Source organism: Arachis duranensis, unplaced genomic scaffold (assembly GCF_000817695.3).
Source record: "Arachis duranensis cultivar V14167 unplaced genomic scaffold, aradu.V14167.gnm2.J7QH unplaced_Scaffold_40512, whole genome shotgun sequence".
NCBI classification, from domain to species: domain Eukaryota; kingdom Viridiplantae; phylum Streptophyta; class Magnoliopsida; order Fabales; family Fabaceae; genus Arachis; species Arachis duranensis.
The window spans coordinates 27,387-41,586 of record NW_026264920.1 but is presented as its reverse complement, the minus strand read 5'-3'; the positions used below and the strand labels follow the sequence as shown (position 1 = coordinate 41,586).

Below are 14,200 nucleotides of genomic sequence, written 5' to 3'. Positions count from 1 at the left end.
ATGAGTCCACAATATTAATGAGTCTGATATTAATATAAGTCTTTCACTTGTGGAAGTTGGTAGAGTCTTCATTTTGAATTAATCAAATCTTTTACACAACTCTTCATTCAAAACCCTGTTTTACCTTCCAATCATCATATTCATGTTTATGTATTTGCCAACTGCCATTGAGGAACAATGAATAGTTAATTAGCAACTTGACCCATTGGCAAATGTTGTTACTGTTTTTGGTTGCAGATCATGGCATATCTGTTGTTATCATCAGCATCTTCAGCAATTCCAATAACAAACAGAATGAGAGAAAACTCAGACAATATATTCACTGATTCTTCAAGTACAGCCATTTGCATGTCCATTTTTGCATTCATTTGTTTAGCAGTGTCAGCACTCATCTCTGGCTTCAAACTATCATCAACTCAACCTTATATATGAAACTTTCATTGATTTTTTTTTTATTTTTTTACCCGATAAAAATGTTTCACACTTTCATTTAATTGTGTATACCAATCACATATATTACAGTGAGATATGGAAAGTTACTGATTTTTTACCTATACACCAAAATAAATGAATTTTGCTCTATTCTTGAGACTATGTTAATGGTGTTAATTCTTAATAACCAATTTGGCAGAACAAAAACCAAAGGTAATGGCACAAGCAGTTCTAGATTTTCCATTTTATTTCTTTACAGAATATAATTATTAATTATACCTCAAATAGAAAATGAAATTATTGACTTTATATTTGGATCTTAGTGGTTTGAACATTCCAACTTTGACCAAGTGAGTTTTTGACTAGTCTCTTTTCAGTGTAATGTTGCCTAAGAGGACTATGAAATGAAATTTTATTGAAGTCCCAATGATGATGTCACTACAAATTATTAATCGAAGTTCCACTCTTCAATCTCAACTAATCTATATTGAAACTTGAAAGCTAAGATTAGAAATAGAATACTAAAAACTGCAAGCACTGCACAAATTTTACAAAGTAATCGACTATTAGAATCTTATAAAAGAAACCTTTTTCGCTTTCTTTCTGTGAAACAAATACAACAAAAGAATAAAAGTATTCATCAGCCAACAAAACTGATTAAAGAACCTTCTTCTGGTCAAACTTTCCTATCACTATGTCTCTAATCTAATACATGTAAACATTCTTGCTTCTTTCTCTGTTTCTGTCTTTTGCTATGAGTAACTAAGATCCTATATGCTATACAAAAACATGTCCATGATAGCATCTGCAAAGTGGTGTATTCCAAACTTAGTTCTTTGAAAGAAATGACTCGAGGAATGAGTCATCCTTCCTTTCATCCTTGGCCTTGATGTATACACCATCCGAAAGTTGCGTATTGTTTCCATATGAACCCATTGATCTTCCAAGAGACGTGTAGCCGAAAAGTCCAGAGCCTTGCAGCATGTCTAGGGAAGATGATTCTTGAGTTCCGGTGGCCGGAAGCCTAGGATTGTAAAGTGAATTCGTGAAATTCGGCGCGCTAGAATAACCATTCACGGCCGCAGGCCTTATTGGTGCGCCGGTGCATTGCTATTGTTTCTATTTAGAGAATTTCTGTTCATGTTGTAACCTGCGCTGCCACGTGCTGCAGGCCATCATGGTTGTGTTTCCCTTCATAAGTTGTGATCACTGATTTTATATTAGTCGCGGCTCGCTCAACATGTTTCCTCACTGAACAACCAGGGGCTGTGCATTTGTAATAACTCCTGCAGGAAGAAAAAAATTGAACAATATCAGTTACTAATGTTGTTAACAATTTTAAAAGATTTATGACACTTCTAAGAACTATTAATTAAAAGGGCTTTGTTTCAATCAGTTAATTACCTTGCATTTGGATTTCCTTTAACTACTTTCTGTCCATATTTCCTCCATCTGTAGGCATCATCAAGAATATCGATTTCGCTTGTAGTTTGAACTACAACTCTAGGTTCCCTAACAGTTCTACTTCCATAGGCTGAATGACCATCATGTTCATTCTCCCCCTTCCTGCAACAAGAATCAGAATTAGTTATAAACAAATTACTTTTCAAATCTTCGTAGATCATTTGTATAATAAGATTATGAAAAAAAGCATCACAAATATAGAAGAGTAAATTTTTTTTCTATTTTTAAAGTATTAGATAAGAGTTGCTTCTAAAATAAAAAACAATAGCTAAACCTTATCCTAGAATTCTCATGGCAATGATTGAATTGGAATTCACATACACAACCAATCGATTGAATTTGGCAAATCCATATTGTTTTGGTGAATTCAATGGATTGAGTAATAAAACCAATCAATTGAATTGTGAGATCTTAGGTTGTTTTCAAGCATTCAATCGATTGGAGAGTATAAACAATCGATTGAATTACAAAAATCCACTATTTATTCATCGTTCAATCGATTGGCTCATATGACCAATCAATTGATTTATGCGAAAACCATGTTGCCTTGCAATTTTCAATCGATTGTTTTGTGATAAACTGTAATCCAATCGATTGAGTTATAATTCAATCGATTGTTTTGATAATCCAATCGATTGGTTTTTAAAGAAACACGATTTTATGATTCATCACGAATTTCACGGATCAAATATAAACTTTTAATCCATTTGAATGGCCAAAAGCTTTATTACGGTCAATGGAAGATTTAATTCGTTATTATTTTTATTTTTGATTATTAACAAATATAATAGATTATTGATAAAATAATAATTTATAAAATAAAAAATAGTTTTTATAATTAAATAAAATATATGGGTTTAATTTGTAATTGAAATTAGTTAAAGGACTATGTAGCAATTGTTAAAAAAACTTTAAAACATATTTTGTTATGGGACCATTTAATGGTCCAAACGTTTTGGGACCATCGAATCCGGTGCCATGTCTAATTCTTTTTTTGTGACTCAACTATGTCTGATTTACTTATGTTAAAGGTTGTTATTGTGAAATTATTGCTAAATTAATCAAAAATTTTTGAAAAATTAGTCACCACTCATCTGAAGTATATATGATGCAAATTGAAAATTTTTAGAATGAAATTAAAATAAAATAAAATTTAGAGATATTTTTTAAATTTTAAACAAATTTTAAAGACAAAAATATACTTTATCCTTGTTTAAAATACATCGTGTATTTTAAAATAGAAAGCACTAAATTGTTCATTTATAAATTAGCATGAATGAAAGTATCAAAATATAAACTTTTATTTTCTTAGTCAATTAATTGAGTTCAATTATTGAATTAAAAAAAAACTATGATGTGAATTGAACAAAACAAATAGTATCAAAATACAATGATACAATATGTAGAAAATAAATTGAATACTAAAGATCATATTGATAGCACCAAAATGACTTAAAATTGACATAAGAAGTTTAATAACACGACGCAATAAAATATTGAATCTTTCTAAAAAAATATTACACATTTAATGAATTGAATAATTATCTCATATATAAAATAAAATATAAAAATCTAAAAAAAATAGTGAAATGTCTTCACTCTAACTCCAAAATTTCTAATTAAATGATATGATAAATCTAACCTTTTGTTGCTTGTGTTTCAAATCAGTTGAATTTGTTCCTTGAAGAAGATATCTCTGATGCGGTTTTATCTGGATGTGGAATTGAAAATCTGGATCTAAAATTGTTGATACATTCTGGAATTTTGTTGTGGAATTGTTTGTTGAATCTGAGTTTGCATCGAGTTTTTCTTCTTCTGTATCCATGATTTTTGAAGTTTGGCATAAATTTTATTATTGCTGCTGAAATTGTGGCACCGCATATTTGTAACTATAACTTGACAATGAGGATTGCTGAATTGTTGTTTGAACTGCCATTGCTGTTGATTTTGCTTGTTGCTGCTGTGGTTGGACTAGGAAATAGAAATCTGATTCTTCTTCTGCGTCTTCTTCTTTGTGAATTGAAATTTCTGTTTGTATTGCATAATCTGAGTTTGTTGTGAGATTTTCTGCTTGTAGATTTTCTGCTTGGATGGGAAGAGAAGAAAGGGAAGAGATAAGGAAGTGGGAGTGGAGGTGGAGGTGAGGGGGGAAGGGTTTATTTTTATTTTTTAATATTATTTTTATTATTTAAATTGATTATTAAGAGTAATTTGATAAAATAAAATAAAATTAAAGCAGAAAAGGACGATTTTATAACGTTTTGTAACATTGAGGATGATTTTAATAAGGTCGGGGACGATTTTGATTTTGACCTAAGATCTTAAGAACAAAAAAAGTACTTAATCCTAAAATTTTGGTTCTGGAATCTGTGATTCTAAGTAAATCATGGCACTCATTAATATAAACAACTGTCCTAATAATAGTATACTATGAACACATTAAAAAGCTCATACTTATGACTTTTTTTGTTATGAATTAAAGAATTGTATAATCCATTGTTATGGAATGATTGCGTGTTTTTTTATAGATATGGATCTTTTTTTTTTGAAAGTGCAAATTAAAGGGTCAATTTTTGGGGTGGAAAGAAAATGGAGACTCTGATTTTGGGTTTTAAGAATTTGAATTTTGAGCTATCACAAATTGGAGCCTCTGATTTGTGTGTTGGGTGAAATTTTTTTATTTTGTACAAGTTTGGTGAATTAATTTTGTATTAAAAGAAATTGAAAATCTAAATTGGTGAGTAAATTTTCTTAATTAAAAAAATAAATTAGGAAAACTCAAATTTAAATCTTCGATTTCTTCTCTAACCCTTCTAATGTAAAACTCGGTTAATTTATGGCTAATTAACCCATAAATTAAAATATATTATAGAAAGTGAGAAATGAGATTTTTATGGTTTAAAATGATAGATAATTTTAAAACGAGAATTTCGATACCAATTTTAAAGAAATCGGCCCAAGATTGGGCCGAACGGGCCAAACTGGGCCAATCGGACCCAAGTTGGCCCAAGGGCCCAGCCAAGCCTTCTTAATTAATGAGAGCTCAGATCTCTTCTCTTCAAAACAACACACACATGCTACACAAAGAAAGAAAAGGGAAAAAGTGTGAAAACCCTTACTCCTATTCACACCAAAAGGCATCAACTGGTTAACCAAGCTTTTTAATGAGATTTTAAGGTCAAAGAAGATGCCTGATGAGTGGAGAAAGAGTACATTGGTACCTATCTACAAGAATAAGGGAGATATACAAAGTTGCGGAAACTATAGATGGATTAAGCTTATGAGTCATACTATAAAGTTATGGGAAATGGTGATAGAACGGAGGTTGAGAAAAGAGATACAAGTAACAGAGAACCAATTTGGATTTATGCCAGGAAGATCTACCACTGAAGCGATATACCTATTAAGAAGGATGATGGAGAGGTATCGTAGTAATAAAAGGGATCTACATATGGTGTTTATTGATTTGGAAAAAGCGTATGATAGGGTGCCAAAGGAGGTCTTATGGAATGTTTTAGAAAAGAGGAGAGTAAGGATCGCATATATTCGGGCAATTAAAGACATGTATGATGGGGCCACAACTAGTGTGAAGACTCAAGGTGGTGTGACGGAGGAATTCCCTATTGGTATAGGATTACACCAGGGATCATCCTTAAGTCCATACCTTTTCACATTAGTTTTGGAAGTACTCACAGAGCACATCCAAGAGCCTATGCCATGGTGCATGCTTTTTGCCGATGATATCGTCCTTATGGGAGAGTCAAGGGAAGACCTAAATAAGAATTTGGAGTTATGGAGAGAAGCTTTAGAAGTGTATGGTCTGCGCATAAGCCGTAGCAAGACGGAATATATGGAATGTAAGTTCAGTCTGAGAAGGGAAAACCCCAATATAGAGGTGAAGATTGGAGAAAACATCCTAAGAAAAGTTAAAAGTTTTAAGTATCTTGGATGTATCATACAGGATAATGGAGAGATTGAACAGGATGTAAATCATAGGATCCAAGCAGGTTGGTCAAAATGGCGGAGTGCATCTGGTTTTATATGCGACAAAAAAGTGCCTTTAAAACTTAAAGGTAAATTCTATCACACCGCCATAAGACCGGCTATGCTGTATGGTACGGAGTGTTGGGCGGCTAAAGAGGAGCACGAACATAAGCTGAGTGTGGCAGAGATGAAGATATTGAGATGGATGAGTGGTCATACGCGATTGGATAAAATAAGGAATGAAGATATAAGGGAGAGAGTTGGAGTAGCACCCATTGTGGAAAAGATGGTTAAATCGCATCTCAGGTGGTTTGGACATGTGAGAAGAAGACCAATAGAACATCCAGTCAGGAGGGTGGATGAGATGGAAGATGGATAAAAGGCGAAAGGCAGAGGAAGACCTAAGAAGACCATCTATGAGGTGGTCAAACGAGATCTACATGTAAACGGTCTCTCTGTAGACATGATACATGACAGAGCACAATGGCGTCGTTTGATTCATGTAGCCGAGCCCCACTTAGTGGGACAAGGCTTTGTTGTTGTTGTTGTTGTTGTTGTTGTATTATTGTGTTTTATTTTTGAATCCGTTAGTCCTGTGGCATGGATAGCGACTAGACTTGGAAAAGGTGGATTAGTTGAGCTGTTCATGTTCTCACATTTATTTGCAATGAGGTGAACCGAACTGGAATGGGGTGTTTTGATTGTGTTGTCTGTGTTCTGTAAGTTGGATGTGTTAGGCAATGCTGTTTTGAAGGTTGGATTGGATGGATTGATAATGGTGTCTTTGAGGAGAAAGAGTTGTGTTGAATGGTATTGCATGCATGATTGGAAAAAAAGCTGAGTGTTTCTTTTTATATCTTAAAAGATATAATGTTGGATATTCTATTTGATAATGAGGATCCTGGATTCTGGTCTTGTTCTGGATAATGGATATCTAGCTCTGGGAAGGTATTTATGATCCTTGTTGAATTGTCATTTATGTGATTTGTGTTAACGGTCTAATGATCTGTAATCTGGTATCTTGGATTTGACGACGTTGCGCTTGTCGGTTTGCTAATTTGAATATCTATGTTCTTGTCTAGTTGTCATTTATTCGGTTTAATGATTTGGAATCTAATTAATATGCATTTGATGACTATTTGTCGTTTGCCGATTTGTTATTCTCATTTCTGGATTTGGAATTTGGTTCTTCAAGCTCAAGTTTCCACGTGTTCAATCTTGCATAGTTAAAATGATTGCGTCTTCCCTCATAACTATAATATTCAACGTAGATGATATAATGTAACCTTTATTCTTCATGGACTTGCCCTTCACGTCCCATTTGGAGTGGTGGAAGCTGAAAGCTGCATAACTGGGCACTTAATTGTTAATTTATTTTGGCCTTAACGGCAAATTAATAACATAGAAGATGGTTATTATTGTTTCATTGAGACATTGAGCTTCACATTGACTAACTGCAAGACATGTGAATGATTTAATAGCAGGAAAGCGATAGTGAGATAGAAGGCCTTGATGATGCTGAGGATGAACATGAAAATGATTTAGAAGCGCCAGTAGAACCTGAAACTGTTGTTAAGAAGCCTCATGAACCTTCGTTGTCTACCTAGGAAACTGAAGAGCAACTTTCAAAGAAGGAATTGAAGAAAAAAGAGCTTGAGGAGCTTGAAGCTGTTTTAGCAGAGCTAGGATTGCAAAAAGAACCCGGAAGCCAGGCTGACTCCCATGGTAATATGATGTTTTTGATATTGTGAAAGAAAAAAAGAAAAAAGATGTTATAATTATCTTAGTTCTTTCAAGGAGGTATCTATCTTTTCGGAATTTGTTATTGATTTAACCATGTTGGCTACAAGAATGCTATTTAAATATCTAAAGTATTAAGTTGAGGCTTGAACTTGCTCATGCAAACGTTCGCCAATACATTTGCAAGCCCTGCTAAGATGACTGATTATATAGAAATTTCTTACTTGGAATCTTTTACCTGTCCTGGAAAATTCAAGTGCTGAGAAGAAGGTTGAGGATCGCAATGGTGAGTTAGAAAAGAAGGAGAATGCCACCAGTGAAAGCAAAAATGCAAAGAAGAAGAAGAAGGACAAATCTTCAAAGGAGCAGAAAGAATCGCAAGACCTGCCTGATTCTGTGGCTGATGGAAAGACAACTACGGAAACTGCTGGAACGGGGAAGGCAGAGGATGCACCTGTAACTGACGTGAAAGAGCGGCATAAGAAAGTTGCATCTGTGAAGAAGAAAAAATCAAGGAGATGGATGCTGCTGCTAGGAGTGCAAGGCTTGCCGTGGCAAAGAGAAAAGATAAGGCGACTCACTACAATCAGCAACCTGTGCGGTAAATAGGCTAGCAAGTGGCAAAGTACTTGTATCTTCTCTTTGTTTATCCTTTTGTTTTGCCCTTTATATTTTCAGTCTTTCCATTATCATATATGGGCATATGCTCTTTGTTCATTTGCAAATGCAAAATAAACATCGATAGCGGCTTTAGATAAATTGACTATGAGCAAAATTATAATTTTACATGAGGGAAAATACGAGTATATGAATCTTTTACTCTGTGTACTTATCAAAGTTTTAAAGCAAGAAGGTATAATCCATTTTTCTGTCCCATTTGTTTCACTGTATGCGCATCTCCGAGAAAATTTTTGATGATGTTCATCTGATGTATCAGATGCCGTTAGAATACATCAACGCATTTTTTTGAATTTGGGTTGCCTATAATTCCCTTTGATCTCTCGGAATTAAGAGAATTAACAGCATGGTGCAATGTGAGCGTATCATTCTTGTCAAATCAAAGTTCTTTTAAGATCTGGTGACGTTGATATGGAGTTGAAATGAATGGGCAAGATGTGATACTTATAGTAAGTAAAGTACCAAATACTACAACCTTATCTAACCTATTAATTGGTTGAAGACAGAATAAACGAGAAAGAGGAAAATTATAGGAGAAAAGTTTAGTTAATTATTTTAAGGAAAAAATATAAAATATAATTTTTTTTCCTAAATTTTGACAAAAATTTTAAAAATATTTTTAAATTTTATTTTGTTTCAATTTTGTTCCTAAAATTTTCAATTTGCATTAAGTATATCTCTAGTAAATTGTTGGAAAGTTTAGAACAAATCAGCAATAATGCATGACAACTATGTCTCATGGCTAAGGATTTGATGGTCCCAGAATGTTTGGACCATTAAATGGTACCATAACAAAACATGTTTTTAAAGTTTTTTTAACAATTGCTATATAGTTCTTTAACTAATTTTAATTACAAATTAATCCAATATATTTTATTTAATTATAAAAACTGTTTTTTATTTTATAAATTATTATTTTATCAATCATCTATTATATTTGTTAATAATCAAAAACAAAAACAATGCCAATGAGTAATGGTTCAAATGGCATAAGTCTCCCCATACTCAATTAAGAGGTTGCGGGTTCGAGTCTCCTATCTTTGGTAAAAAAAAAAATCATCTATTATATTTGTTAATAATCAAAAACAAAAACAATGCCAATGAGTAATGGTTCAAATGGCATAAGTCTCCCCATACTCAATTAAGAGGTTGCGGGTTCGAGTCTCCTATCTTTGGTAAAAAAAAAATCAAAAACAAAAACAATAACGAATCGTAACAAAGCTTATCGATTGTTTATACTCTCCAATACTCAATCGATTGAATTCACCAAAACAATATGGATTTGCCACTGCAGTTTATAACTGAAAGTTCACTTGTTAGGAAATTATCTAATGAAAATGCTTTTATTATGTCTCTTAATTCTCAACATTGATTATTGGAACTCAACAATGGCTCAGATATTTGCTGGCTATTGCAATTTTGTCAAGTCTTTATAATGGAGGCATATTGTTTCTCAAAGTAAAAGGAAAACAATTGCTTCAGCCCAGAATGGCTGCTATCATTGACTTTGCAGGAGACCAGGTTTGTTTGCAATTAATTCTTTTTTCTTTGATCTTCATCATAACATTGATTACTTTGTGGGGTTTTGTTTTTTTTTTTCTATACAAAATTTGAATCTGTGGCCAGTGAGGGATGGAGAATCAAATTCAGGGCCATTAACTAGATTTGAATTATCAGATGGTTTCATTTTCATTCTTAAAGACTAGTATTTTCTTTCTCTTTTTATTTCTTGGTATTTTTTTTAAATTAATTAGCATTCCATTTAATTAATTTTCTGTCCCTTAATAGTTAAGAAAGACTTAAATTTTTCTTGTGTTGTTGAGCTATAACTATAAGCAATGCTGAAGAGGTTTGGGTAGAAACTTTTGAAAACTTCTCTGTGAAGTTGCCTCTACAGATGTAATGAAAATGAAAGTTTACATTACTTCAAGCAGTCTATAATATTATAGTGTTTCTCTAAGGACTACAATCTGCAGGATAATCACATCAGCAAAAGTTTGTTATATTCTTTTCATCTAATTGTCAAATCAAATTAATGGCATATGAATATTTTATTGAGGAGAGTGTAGACTTTGAACTTATAAGCTAAGGATTAGATGAAATAGATGTAAAAATATTAATATGTTTTTCACTTTAATTAGTCAAGAGAAGTTAATGAGTCCTAGCGTTCATGAGTCCACAATATTAATGAGTCTGATATTAATACAAGTCTTTCACTTGTGGAAGTTGGTAGAGTCTTCATTTTGAATTAATCAAATCTTTTACACAACTCTTCATTCAAAACCCTGTTTTACCTTCCAATCATCATATTCATGTTTATGTATTTGCCAACTGCCATTGAGGAACAATGAATAGTTAATTAGCAACTTGACCCATTGGCAAATGTTGTTACTGTTTTTGGTTGCAGATCATGGCATATCTGTTGTTATCATCAGCATCTTCAGCAATTCCAATAACAAACAGAATGAGAGAAAACTCAGACAATATATTCACTGATTCTTCAAGTACAGCCATTTGCATGTCCATTTTTGCATTCATTTGTTTAGCAGTGTCAGCACTCATCTCTGGCTTCAAACTATCATCAACTCAACCTTATATATGAAACTTTCATTGATTTTTTTTTTATTTTTTTACCCGATAAAAATGTTTCACACTTTCATTTAATTGTGTATACCAATCACATATGTTACAGTGAGATATGGAAAGTTACTGATTTTTTACCTATACACCAAAATAAATGAATTTTGCTCTATTCTTGAGACTATGTTAATGGTGTTAATTCTTAATAACCAATTTGGCAGAACAAAAACCAAAGGTAATGGCACAAGCAGTTCTAGATTTTCCATTTTATTTCTTTACAGAATATAATTATTAATTATACCTCAAATAGAAAATGAAATTATTGACTTTATATTTGGATCTTAGTGGTTTGAACATTCCAACTTTGACCAAGTGAGTTTTTGACTAGTCTCTTTTCAGTGTAATGTTGCCTAAGAGGACTATGAAATGAAATTTTATTGAAGTCCCAATGATGATGTCACTACAAATTATTAATCGAAGTTCCACTCTTCAATCTCAACTAATCTATATTGAAACTTGAAAGCTAAGATTAGAAATAGAATACTAAAAACTGCAAGCACTGCACAAATTTTACAAAGTAATCGACTATTAGAATCTTATAAAAGAAACCTTTTTCGCTTTCTTTCTGTGAAACAAATACAACAAAAGAATAAAAGTATTCATCAGCCAACAAAACTGATTAAAGAACCTTCTTCTGGTCAAACTTTCCTATCACTATGTCTCTAATCTAATACATGTAAACATTCTTGCTTCTTTCTCTGTTTCTGTCTTTTGCTATGAGTAACTAAGATCCTATATGCTATACAAAAACATGTCCATGATAGCATCTGCAAAGTGGTGTATTCCAAACTTAGTTCTTTGAAAGAAATGACTCGAGGAATGAGTCATCCTTCCTTTCATCCTTGGCCTTGATGTATACACCATCCGAAAGTTGCGTATTGTTTCCATATGAACCCATTGATCTTCCAAGAGACGTGTAGCCGAAAAGTCCAGAGCCTTGCAGCATGTCTAGGGAAGATGATTCTTGAGTTCCGGTGGCCGGAAGCCTAGGATTGTAAAGTGAATTCGTGAAATTCGGCGCGCTAGAATAACCATTCACGGCCGCAGGCCTTATTGGTGCGCCGGTGCATTGCTATTGTTTCTATTTAGAGAATTTCTGTTCATGTTGTAACCTGCGCTGCCACGTGCTGCAGGCCATCATGGTTGTGTTTCCCTTCATAAGTTGTGATCACTGATTTTATATTAGTCGCGGCTCGCTCAACATGTTTCCTCACTGAACAACCAGGGGCTGTGCATTTGTAATAACTCCTGCAGGAAGAAAAAAATTGAACAATATCAGTTACTAATGTTGTTAACAATTTTAAAAGATTTATGACACTTCTAAGAACTATTAATTAAAAGGGCTTTGTTTCAATCAGTTAATTACCTTGCATTTGGATTTCCTTTAACTACTTTCTGTCCATATTTCCTCCATCTGTAGGCATCATCAAGAATATCGATTTCGCTTGTAGTTTGAACTACAACTCTAGGTTCCCTAACAGTTCTACTTCCATAGGCTGAATGACCATCATGTTCATTCTCCCCCTTCCTGCAACAAGAATCAGAATTAGTTATAAACAAATTACTTTTCAAATCTTCGTAGATCATTTGTATAATAAGATTATGAAAAAAAGCATCACAAATATAGAAGAGTAAATTTTTTTTCTATTTTTAAAGTATTAGATAAGAGTTGCTTCTAAAATAAAAAACAATAGCTAAACCTTATCCTAGAATTCTCATGGCAATGATTGAATTGGAATTCACATACACAACCAATCGATTGAATTTGGCAAATCCATATTGTTTTGGTGAATTCAATGGATTGAGTAATAAAACCAATCAATTGAATTGTGAGATCTTAGGTTGTTTTCAAGCATTCAATCGATTGGAGAGTATAAACAATCGATTGAATTACAAAAATCCACTATTTATTCATCGTTCAATCGATTGGCTCATATGACCAATCAATTGATTTATGCGAAAACCATGTTGCCTTGCAATTTTCAATCGATTGTTTTGTGATAAACTGTAATCCAATCGATTGAGTTATAATTCAATCGATTGTTTTGATAATCCAATCGATTGGTTTTTAAAGAAACACGATTTTATGATTCATCACGAATTTCACGGATCAAATATAAACTTTTAATCCATTTGAATGGCCAAAAGCTTTATTACGGTCAATGGAAGATTTAATTCGTTATTATTTTTATTTTTGATTATTAACAAATATAATAGATTATTGATAAAATAATAATTTATAAAATAAAAAATAGTTTTTATAATTAAATAAAATATATGGGTTTAATTTGTAATTGAAATTAGTTAAAGGACTATGTAGCAATTGTTAAAAAAACTTTAAAACATATTTTGTTATGGGACCATTTAATGGTCCAAACGTTTTGGGACCATCGAATCCGGTGCCATGTCTAATTCTTTTTTTGTGACTCAACTATGTCTGATTTACTTATGTTAAAGGTTGTTATTGTGAAATTATTGCTAAATTAATCAAAAATTTTTGAAAAATTAGTCACCACTCATCTGAAGTATATATGATGCAAATTGAAAATTTTTAGAATGAAATTAAAATAAAATAAAATTTAGAGATATTTTTTAAATTTTAAACAAATTTTAAAGACAAAAATATACTTTATCCTTGTTTAAAATACATCGTGTATTTTAAAATAGAAAGCACTAAATTGTTCATTTATAAATTAGCATGAATGAAAGTATCAAAATATAAACTTTTATTTTCTTAGTCAATTAATTGAGTTCAATTATTGAATTAAAAAAAAACTATGATGTGAATTGAACAAAACAAATAGTATCAAAATACAATGATACAATATGTAGAAAATAAATTGAATACTAAAGATCATATTGATAGCACCAAAATGACTTAAAATTGACATAAGAAGTTTAATAACACGACGCAATAAAATATTGAATCTTTCTAAAAAAATATTACACATTTAATGAATTGAATAATTATCTCATATATAAAATAAAATATAAAAATCTAAAAAAAATAGTGAAATGTCTTCACTCTAACTCCAAAATTTCTAATTAAATGATATGATAAATCTAACCTTTTGTTGCTTGTGTTTCAAATCAGTTGAATTTGTTCCTTGAAGAAGATATCTCTGATGCGGTTTTATCTGGATGTGGAATTGAAAATCTGGATCTAAAATTGTTGATACATTCTGGAATTTTGTTGTGGAATTGTTTGTTGAATCTGAGTTTGCATCGAGTTTTTCTTCTTCTGTATCCATGATTTTTGAAG

General features: G+C 32.1%; 3 protein-coding genes and 1 pseudogene across 3 annotated transcripts; 2 read left to right on the top strand and 2 right to left on the bottom strand.

Annotated features, from left to right (window-relative positions):
* Positions 1 to 1,066: 1,066 nt before the first annotated feature.
* LOC107472291 (probable WRKY transcription factor 33) lies at positions 1,067 to 2,057 on the bottom strand. The gene is given in 4 exon segments (XM_052256622.1): positions 1,067 to 1,529; positions 1,532 to 1,606; positions 1,609 to 1,718; positions 1,837 to 2,057. Coding segments are annotated over 4 exon segments (675 nt in total). The 3' UTR covers positions 1,067 to 1,260.
* Positions 2,058 to 3,798: 1,741 nt separating this feature from the next.
* On the top strand, positions 3,799 to 8,483 carry LOC107472293 (DEK domain-containing chromatin-associated protein 2-like; annotated as a pseudogene).
* A 1,216-nt stretch (positions 8,484 to 9,699) lies between these two features.
* On the top strand, positions 9,700 to 10,975 carry LOC107472296 (CASP-like protein 4B4). The gene is made up of 2 exons (XM_016091829.3): positions 9,700 to 9,819; positions 10,706 to 10,975. Exons 1-2 carry the CDS (start codon positions 9,787 to 9,789, stop codon positions 10,898 to 10,900), a joined length of 228 nt encoding a protein of 75 aa, XP_015947315.3. The 5' UTR covers positions 9,700 to 9,786; the 3' UTR covers positions 10,901 to 10,975.
* Positions 10,976 to 11,534: 559 nt separating this feature from the next.
* On the bottom strand, positions 11,535 to 12,525 carry LOC107472292 (probable WRKY transcription factor 33). Its single transcript, XM_021134444.2, is given in 4 exon segments — positions 11,535 to 11,997; positions 12,000 to 12,074; positions 12,077 to 12,186; positions 12,305 to 12,525. Coding segments are annotated over 4 exon segments (675 nt in total). The 3' UTR covers positions 11,535 to 11,728.
* Positions 12,526 to 14,200: the final 1,675 nt, after the last annotated feature.